Source organism: Nipponia nippon, unplaced genomic scaffold (assembly GCF_047370975.1).
Source record: "Nipponia nippon isolate SJK-2023a ecotype South Korea unplaced genomic scaffold, ASM4737097v1 scaffold_1, whole genome shotgun sequence".
Lineage (NCBI taxonomy): Eukaryota > Metazoa > Chordata > Aves > Pelecaniformes > Threskiornithidae > Nipponia > Nipponia nippon.
Window position 1 is genome coordinate 41,477,769 of NW_028262290.1, and position 10,286 is coordinate 41,488,054.

At 38.3% G+C, this 10,286-nt stretch overlaps 1 protein-coding gene across 1 annotated transcript; it reads left to right on the forward strand.

Annotated features, from left to right (window-relative positions):
* Window positions 1–2,021: 2,021 nt before the first annotated feature.
* CYP7A1 (cytochrome P450 family 7 subfamily A member 1) lies at window positions 2,022–8,867 on the forward strand. Its single transcript, XM_009473050.2, has 6 exons — window positions 2,022–2,151; window positions 3,476–3,716; window positions 4,382–4,995; window positions 6,505–6,635; window positions 7,589–7,764; window positions 8,383–8,867. The coding sequence occupies exons 1-6, from the start codon at window positions 2,072–2,074 to the stop codon at window positions 8,680–8,682; spliced, it is 1,542 nt and encodes a 513-aa protein (XP_009471325.1). The 5' UTR covers window positions 2,022–2,071; the 3' UTR covers window positions 8,683–8,867.
* Window positions 8,868–10,286: the final 1,419 nt, after the last annotated feature.

Genomic DNA, 10,286 nt, shown 5'->3' on the forward strand with positions numbered 1-10,286 from the left:
ATTCTTCAGTATAGAAACTTAAAAATTTCCTCAAATGTAATGGCATGTGCACAGAGCTATCCCATACCTCACTGCCTTCGTTGGTTTGAAGCCAGGACAATATTCCCATCTACCAGATTTGCAGCTCAATGCCTTCAGTGTAGTGCTTGAAGTGGCAGACTTTGGTGAAAAGTCCAGATCTTTACTGTTTTATCATACAGCTGTAGGGACACCAGCAAAAACTGGTACAAAAGTGAGCCTGAAAATGTGACTAAAACCCATCAGTTTCTCTCTTAGTAACATATTAGGCCTGAACGACTAATGAGACATCACTATATGCTATCTGAGCTGCCTCCTCAATGGCTTAATGCCAGATGCTAGGGGCAAGCCAAAGTTTGAAGTCTCTCCAGTTAGAAACAGAAAGGGAAGAAGGTTTAATCTTAAGTGATTAAACTAGCATCAGAAGAGAAATAACATTGCCATTCCCTTTTTTTTCAACGGCCATCCAACAACCTTCACTATGCAAGTTAGTCATGGTACTTCTTCATTTCAAACAAGAAGCAGCATAACCCTCATGATGTTTTCCTTAACTTTTCTTGAAGTCTTTAATTGAAACACAAGAGGGGATATCTATTTAATGAGTACTGAATTCATCCCAGATTACCCTTTTCCCTCTTCTGAGCACCAAAAGTGCTCTCCTACTCCCCACAGCTTAGTCTTGAGGGAAAACAGCAAGGAGAAGCTTGTTATACTCTCTGCCAAACAGGAGCATGTCCAGGAGCACTCCCAGCACTGACCTTTGGGCAGCTGCAATACCTCCTGCAGTTACTTTATGCCTGGATTATCTCCTGCCCACAGCTAGTATACTTTTTGTTCCAATCTCCCATTTGGCCCTTTGCAGTTCGTCTTCCACTTAACCCAATCCTCTCGCCCACACAGGTCTTCTTTACTCCTTTCCTTCCTTCTCCCGTCTAGATCATTTTCCCCCTGAATTAGCAGTATTTGTCTCTCCTGTTGTTCTCCTGGCCACTCTGCAGCACTTACTTATACTTGAAGTGGCACCTCTTCAGGGCTAGGAATATGCCTACAGAGCACATTAGAAAGGACTTAGCTGTGTATGGACAGGGCATGGCAGAACTCAATGTGGATGATAAGAGAAAATGGGTACATAGGGATATATTTAAGGAGAAAGGACTGAATTAGAGGGAAAAAAAAGGAGTTAGGTCCTCTAGGTGCTGAAAATTCAATACATTTTTCAGAGTTTTCCTGACACAGGACCAGAGACCATATTCCAAGGCTGCAAAGTTGACTGAATAGGTGCTGTACAGCTTGGAGCAAAGGCAGAAAGTGGAAGATTTAAATGGGAGAGTAAAAGGTGATCCAAGGACATTGGAAAAAAAAAACAGTATGGTTGTCTAATCCTGCTTTCTTCTCTTATACATTGCATTATAGAAAGCCCATTTTTCCCTTTCTACCAGAGAAACATTGTTAGAAAGAGTAAGTCCATCACTGCAGCCATCCCTTTACCTGCAGCCAAACCCCCCACTGTTCCCTCTTGCAGTGGCACACCAGAGCCAGGGCAGTCCCACAAGAAGAAGAAGGGAGGGGATGAGCAGCCTGGCACCTAAAGGACAACATGAAATGCAGCCACCATTTCGCCCAGTCTGAATCCTCTGGACATCTGTCAGTAGCCATTTCTTATATTGCTAAACTTGAACTATAAACTGCAATTGGCAAATCTGCAGGATAGATCTAAAAGCACCTGGCAGACCTTCAAATTGTCAACTATTACAGTTGTTTAATTACTTTGGACCTGCTACTGATATGTGACATCAGCTCAAGGCTATGTCTGCAACTGTCTACATCAATCCTGCAAAGCTCTCTGCAGAAAGATGTCAGAACAGAGACAAAACAGGCTCTCTCCAGAAATGGTTAATCAATAGCTTGCTAGGTTGACTGAATGCCATTAGATACAGTGGTGCACCTACTGTATATATATCATGACCTGTCTTCTGTATCATTCTCAGTCACCTCTCCTGCCATACTGGTAGTTACCAGTTTTCCACTTGGAAGTTTTTGGGCATTACCAGAAATGTTCACAGCACCATGGGTCTGGGGAACAGTGATAATGCTCTGTTGTGGGCTTTGGTTTCTTCTAGGGAGGAGGAGGAGGTAAGGAATATATTTGTAAATGCATCTCAGTGAACCTAGCCTTTATTTCTGTCAAATACACTGTGTACATAACTAAAAGAAGTGTTATCTTAAGACTATCAGATGGACAGATGCAGGAGAGCATGGGCAACACTGTAGTTTTGTCTTGAGATTTATTTTACAATAGAAATTTTGTGTACGGGCTTTTTAATAATAGTGAGGTAATGCCTAGTAATAGCTGTAGATACAAATCTATGCATAAATGAGGTAATTAAAATATGAATATGCATGTTCTGATTTCCTAAAGTACTGGGCTATAGTTTTACCTGCATTGTAATCACAGCTAATACCTACTTATATCTAATTATAGTTTAATACCTACTTACAAAAATTTTCATATTATCAGTCTGTGTCCAGTTACACAGATTAATATAGATAATATTTATGTACCTTACTGTGTTGAATACATGGTCCTTAAAAGCATTTATGCTACTGGCACATTTACATAAGGAGCAAGTAATTTGCTTACTTATTGTAATTTTGTATTTTCCAGCAGTCATCTTCTTGTTTTACTTTAAAAAGTTTAATAAAAAAGGTGAAAAATAGTTAACTTCAGATAATAACCACCAGGAATTCACTAGAAAAGCTAAAGTATTATCAGAAAGTTATTTTAGCAGCCATGGTATCCTTATGCAGGAAAGTAGTTTTCTGACTGAGAATAAAAAATATCATTTAAGCATATGGCTCACTTTAAGCACATGCTTAACTTAAAGCATGTGCTTAATGGCACTATGCCTGAAAGACTAACTCTTATGCTTACTGAAGATCATGGCAAAATTCCCACTGTTTTCAGCAGGATCTGGTCCAAATGAAATATGCCAATAATAACAACCTTTCTACACTCAAAAGGCTATTCGCCTTGGTATTCAAATTGAATTGTGAATACTGTTGCCCAAAAATGTATCAGACAATATTAGTGGGATGGATTATTCATTTATAGGGCAATTATGTAACTGCATGTTAGCTAGTGGCAAAAATGTTACATTTAAACAAGTGAAAAATATACTCCTGATCTAGGGAAAAGAAAAATGACATAATCAAACTGTGTTTTATTATGTTTATTATAATACAGGCTGTTATTCTTTCTTGTATGCCATAGACCTCACTATAGGCTTACTCCTTAAAGGGGAGAAAATTCTTTGTCAATATACAATTTGTTTGGGTGGGTTTTTTACATTTTTTCACATTACAAAAAGCCTACCATCAGCATTTTACTTACCTCGTAGTCCTGGAGGAGAGATCTTTATACATACTTCTAAATTCAGCTTTTGTTTGTGTTTTGTAGGCGACGAGGTGAGCCACCACTTGAAAACGGGTTCCTCCCATACCTGGGCTGCGCCTTGCAGTTCGGTGCCAACCCCCTTGAATTCATCAGAGAAAAGCAGAAGAAGCATGGCCACATTTTCACTTGCCGAGTAGCAGGGAAATACATTCATTTCCTCACTGACCCTTTTTCATACCATGCATTGATACGCCAGGGAAAACACTTGGACTGGAAAAAGTTCCATTTTGCTACGTCTGCCAAGGTACCACTTTAAAAATGGTTTTAATATCTAACATGCAAAGTATCTGCTGGCAAGACAGATGAACCCAGTTAATAATCCCTATAGCATAACTATGCCTTTGAAATATCATTGGGTTCACATCTCTGCACTTCTGTTGGTTTAAAATATTGGGGTCTTTTTTTCCCTTTCCTTAATGGAAAGGAAATGTTCAGTGATTTGGATTGTCTGAGAATGACATTATTTAATCATGTAGTACCCCAAATTGCTAAAGTAGAAATACAATTAGCGCCATCTGCAAAATGATAATACAGCTTGCTGAAACCTTCTTCAGGAGGTGCTCACCACTATGGAAGATTTGGTCCTAATGCCTTAAAAAAATGATGCAACACAGCAGGAGCTCAGTCAAACTCATAAGCAAAAAGTCTCCTGTTGATGTCAATGGGAGGTGAATGATGGTCTAGGTAACCACACCCATTTATTTGTAACCATCTATTCAAATCTATTTTCATTTGCCTACTTAACTGCTATGGTTCACTGAGAAAGTATCAGTTCTAGTTTTAATAGCTCTTATTATGCTTCCCTCTAGTAAGCTATGAAGTTATACTTTGGTTTTAATTTCTGTTAGACTTTATCATCAAGGTTATGGCAGGCCTTATTTATCATGCATACGATTTATTTTGTGGCAGGCTTTTGGGCATGGTAGCATTGACCCAGCGGAGGGAAACACCACTGAAAATTTTCATCAGACTTTCATTAGAACCCTTCAAGGTAATGCCCTAGATGCCCTCATTGAAGCAATGATGGAAAACCTACAATACGTCATGCTGCAGTCAAGAACATCCAAACTTCGGTCCAATGCCTGGGTGACAGAAGGACTTTATACGTTCTGTTGCCAGGTGATGTTCGAGTCTGGCTTTTTAACACTTTTTGGTAAAGAATTTAATTCAAATCACGACAAAAATCTATCATCAAAGCAGGAAACTGAAAGAGCTCATATCCTCAATGCCCTCGAAAACTTCAAGGAGTTTGACAGGATCTTTCCAGCCCTCGTGGCAGGGCTGCCTATCCACCTCTTCAAGAGTGCCCACAGCGCACGTGAGAAGCTGGGAGAGGCACTCCTCCACAAGAACCTCCTGAAGAGGGACAACCTCTCTGAGCTTGTCACCCTCCGCATGTTCCTGAATGACACTCTGTCAACCTTCGATGACATGGAAAAAGCAAAGACCCACGTGGCAGTGCTCTGGGCCTCGCAAGCCAACACCATTCCTGCCACGTTTTGGAGCTTGTTCTATCTTCTTAAGTAAGTCCCGATGCTTCTTGTTTCCAAACAAGAAAAACATTTGTTATCCTTCAGAAATCAGTTCATTAATACAGGCAAATTCCACTGCTTGATACCTCATCAGTGTCAAAAAAGCTTACTGATTACAACAGACGTGGCATGTTGTTCTGGACTTCCACAGCAACCCCCTTCGGTCACCTGAGACAAAGTAGTGATACCACAGAGCAATTCTGTAGAAACTTAAAAAAAACCCAAAAACAACACTCCAGGGCAATGTTACACTTTGTCAAGAAAGCTTTGGAGTAAATCTGTATGATATGACATTAAAAGTGCTGGTTGCAGTCAGAACATTAATTGTATTGAAGGCTCCCAATATAATCAGACATTTTTAGATCATCTCACTAGAGCAGGCAAAATGAGCTTTAGCTTCATTATTGTTTTCACAGATACTTAAGACAAAATAGTTTATACGTTGATAGATCCTACTGAGGCTGCAGTGGAGACTGCAGCTGCTGAGCTTGTTACTCATGAGAGGAGTGCACAGCTCAGATAATACTATTAAATATCCATTTTAGAGTGGGCCTCTGTGGAGTATAATCTACCTCAGCATGACTAACTCTATTATTATAATTTGTATCTAAATTGCTGACATTTTTATTTAGCCAGTGTCTTGCACCCTCATATCTACCTGCCAATGCTAATATCTGAGGTTCTTTAGTACTTTTCATTCCAGGAATGGAGTATAATCTACCTCAGCATGACTAACTCTATTATTATAATTTGTATCTAAATTGCTGACGTTTTTATTTAGCCAGTGTCTTGCACCCTCATATCTACCTGCCAATGCTAATATCTGAGGTTCTTTAGTACTTTTCATTCCAGGAATGCATTGGCTTTATGTCCTCTGGCCTTGGAGTCTTTTAATACCCTGATTGATTGTGCCTTTATCAAGACACTATTGCATCCTGTATTATTATCTATACGTATTTCACCATAGCTCATATATTCTGTGTCTGTAAGAAAGTCTAGACAGTGAAGGATTCTATGTGGACTTTTAGTATTAGGAAGATTCTTTTCAGCTAGACAGAATATTGCCACGTAATAGGACATCATCCAGGATACGTCATGTTATAAAACTGATCTATGATCCTGTTCCTAAACTTTCTAGCCACAGTGGGGCTATTTCCTAATCTACAACTGATTGTTTTATTTCTTATTCTTGGCATTGCTTTTTAGTGACATTACTGTTTATTACCTGGGTTATGCACATTAGTTCCGTCCCACTTGTCACTGGAGACAGAATCAAATACTTGGGGGTCTTTTCCATTTTTCTGAAGCTATCGTACCTTTGCCAAGACATGAAAAAGTGTAACTAACTGCAGCATTTTGCTGCAACATTTTCATTTTAGAAGGTTGTACTTGTCAGCTAATAAACTAAATTTTAGTCAGGAAGAAAGTTAATGGCAAACTCCCTTTTGAAAGCATTCTTAAGTGTAAAATTATGTTCTACTTCTGCTCTTTTGATCTTAGGAGTCCAGAAGCAATGAGAGCTGCTATCAAAGAAGTGCAAAGTACTTTGGAAAGTGCTGGAGAGAAGATCAGCTTAGATGGCAAACATATTTCCTTGAACCGAAAACAGCTGGATAATATGCCAATACTAGGTATGATTATTGTATGCAGGAGTACCAGAAATCATCCCACAATTTTCACAGTCTTCTGTTTGTTACCACATAAAGGCTTGCTAAGGAATTACTAGGGAATTAGCCAACACACACTAGAACAAAACCCTGTATGTTCCTTAGCAATAGCCAACAGCATCAGTCTTCCCAGTGTCCCAGGTGGTACTGAGAGTATCAAAATTCACATGCATAGCACTTTTTTGTGGGTAATAGCATGTCTCAGTACTGCTACACACCTACATAACATAGTATTGGAGACCCATGGATAATTCAGAACAATATTTTTCTTAGTAATGACTTTAGATCACATAAAAGGGCGTTGCCAGATTTTATATCCCAGTTCTTATGATGTGAAGCAATATCTTCTCATACCATTACTTTTAGTTCTTCTTAATATTTTTCAAATTATAGGCACATTTTTCAAAAGTGTCCAAGTTCTAGAGAGTTTTGAAAATGTCACCCTTTAACTACTGTTGCTTTTTAAAAAAAATATAATCAGCTTATGTTGAAATGAAAAAAAACCCTCAAGTTACTTTTTCTGAGTACTGGTTTCTATGCATCACCTCTTGAAGTTTCAGACAATCATGATCAGTGCACTGTTTCTTTTTTTTGTTGTTTCCAGTTTTGACTGGTTTGTTCTTTATCTCAGAGTGAAAACGTGTCTCACTTTCAAATATTCTGTTGCATCAACTCTTAAGTATTTTTCTAGGGAAAAGTGGATTATGTTCTCAGTGTTATCTGCAGAAGGGATAATAATGCTAAAAAGAAATGAGAAAGATACTTTCTTAGGCATTTAGAAAGTTCTTGTTCAAATATTTCTTCTAATAAATGCAGGGTGTGATAATGGGTTTGAAATAGTTCAAAATGCATGACCTCCCCCGAGGACATACACATACTATTTCCACGGTAATCGTTCCTTTTCCTCTCCCTTATAGACAGCGTCATCAAGGAGGCAATGAGGCTATCGAGTGCATCCATGACTTTCCGAGTTGCCAAGGAGGATTTCACTTTGCAGTTAGAGAATGATTTTTACAACATTCGCAGGGATGATATTGTAGCTCTTTATCCTCAACTGCTGCATTTTGATCCAGAAATCTATGCTGATCCCTTGGTAAGTATTTATCAAAGTGCATTAAACTCTGAGCTCTAGCAGAAGCTAATATGCCTTTAAATAGAGCATTTATCAGGGGTGCCCCCAGAGCTGGTTTTCTGTTGTACTCCAGACAGTCTGTTCTTACACCTGGAGACAGAGTGATAGGCAACAAAAAGAATAAAGTCAGTGCAAGCACTATCTGCAAAACAGATTTTAGTGTAACCAAAAAGAGTGCTGCCGCTCAAGAGAGCCTTCTACTTACTGCCTTCCTCAGTGAGGAAAGATCACCATTAGGGGGGGGTTCGAGGGAGGACAAGGATAAAGATAATATTTTCCCAAAGGCACAGAACGAGAAATCTTCCAGTTCTGCTGCATGAACAAGGATGCTGGTTATAATCCTTATTTTAAGAAGTCAGAAAAGGAGAGTTATCAGCAAAGAACCTGGGATCATGTCCCACATACCAGAGCTTCTCAGGGCTACCCTCTCCAAAACAGCACCATGGGACCTGGTGCTACTGTACAATGCTTACTGCTAGAGGCTCTTCTTTCCCAGCCTGCATTTTGCGTCTTAATGGCATTGTCTAGTCTTTGGAGGTATTCAAATGTCAAGTAACTCTTTTGTGTGTTTTATTACAGACATTCAAATATGATCGCTTTCTCAGTGAGAATGGAGAAGAAAAGACTGACTTCTACCGCAACGGTCGCAAGTTGAAGTATTACTACATGCCATTTGGGACAGGCATAGCAAAATGCCCTGGCAGGTTATTTGCTGTCCATGAAATTAAACAGTTTTTGGCTTTGATATTTTCATATTTTGAGATAGAGCTTGTGGACTGTAATGTGCAATGTCCTTCTTTAGATCAATCCCGTGCAGGACTGGGCATTTTGCAACCAGCCAATGACATTGATTTCAGGTATAGACTGAAATGTCTATGAATATATATTTTACATTATACATATAAACTATGTACTATATAACTACACTATATAACATATTCTTTATATATATTTTATGTATGTATGCAAATGAACCGTTGCAAGTCTTGGGGGAAAATCTATATGAAGATGCTAATTCATCAGTCTAATGGAAAATGCATAATGGATACCATTATGGTACCAGCGTGCAGTGGGGTTTATGCACTGTGTTGATACAAATGTTTCCCCTTTTACCAACCATTTTGAAATGCAAGTTAAGATTCTGAATTGTGCATGTACAGTAGTTCTTGTTTGTTTTTTTTTTTTCTGTCAGGAAATCCTTTCCCAGAGTTAGAATTTCATCAGCTAATTCACAATGATTGTCAAAATTAAACTACAGTTAAAACTTATTCTTTTTTATAATTGAAATGTTGGGGATGGTTGTTCTGCTCACAGCTGAAATAAAATTTTTGTTATATAAAGGCAGGTTTGTGGTGGGGAGAGTTTCCTGGGGAAGTACCTTTACGGTTTTATGAAAAACTAGAAAACGACTTGAAGAAATTCTACAAAAATGTTCACGTTCTAGTGAAACTGCAAAACTTGTATTATATTCATTGTAATATACTTCTTTTCAGAAAGTTGTAACTGTATTAAAATAAATGATATTGGCTGAACCAAATGCATCTCCAGACTGTTTGTCATTTTAATGTCTTAACATTCTCAAAGATTTACGCCAAAGCCACCTAAGCCAGCTTTAAACTAGCCAGCTCAAACGCCAATATGGAGATAAATAAATAGCCACCATATATTCACCAGTGGATTTTGCACCATTCTCTGAACTCCGTATTTCCATAAGCCTCCATCGGTCATACTCCTTAAGTCTTCCTAGTCTAATTCCATTAAAGTTATCATGGGGAGTATGCCCACACATTTCACTTTTAGTGGTGGCATGTCCATAAGAACAATTGTTCCAGGGATAATATAATTTGGTTCTCTGTAACATCCCTGTCCTTTTCTGCTGCAAATGATGGATGGATAGATGTCACAAAAGTCCATTTTTTACTGAAACATCTTCAGGCTGAAAGATAGCTTTCTTATCATCTGCCAATGAAAAGAACAAATAGACTTAAAATATTGTTGTTATCCTGGTTTTGTATGTTTCAAAGCATTTATGGTCTGACCTTTTGTCCTTGACTCAAAAGTAAGCCTCATCACAGAACACGAGATACAGGACTATTAGATATTTTCAAATTTCACATTCTGGCAAGTCATCCAGTCTAGCTGATAGAGCTCTTCCTAAACATGGAATTTTGGACTGAGTCCCAGAACCGCTTTAAATTATGTATGTGTTTCTCTTCTCACTATCCACTGTGCTAAATATTCAAACGTAAATAAAAAGATTCTGTAGTGTGTGATTATTTATTACCTGTGTGTTGTCTTTGTAATTTTATTTAATCTTTTTTCATTTTCAAAGGAGAACAGAGAACACCAATTCATTGCTGTTTGCACTACCTATAATATTACACTATTATGTATAATGCAAGTGGTTTTGAACTATTACTTTGGTTCCCTTGGTAAGGGAAGTATCCAGTCTTTAGGTACAGCTTGTTTTCATACTTCTGTCA

Bases quoted from the DNA above. Each gene is read 5' to 3' on its own strand.
- CYP7A1 (XM_009473050.2), top strand. From the start codon at position 2,072: ATGTTCACAGCACCATGGGTCTGGGGAACAGTGATAATGCTCTGTTGT. The intron at 2,152-3,475 runs GTAAGGAATATA...TGTGTTTTGTAG, and splicing joins CTTCTAGGGAGGAGGAGGAG to GCGACGAGGTGAGCCACCAC. The intron at 3,717-4,381 runs GTACCACTTTAA...ATTTTGTGGCAG, and splicing joins ATTTTGCTACGTCTGCCAAG to GCTTTTGGGCATGGTAGCAT.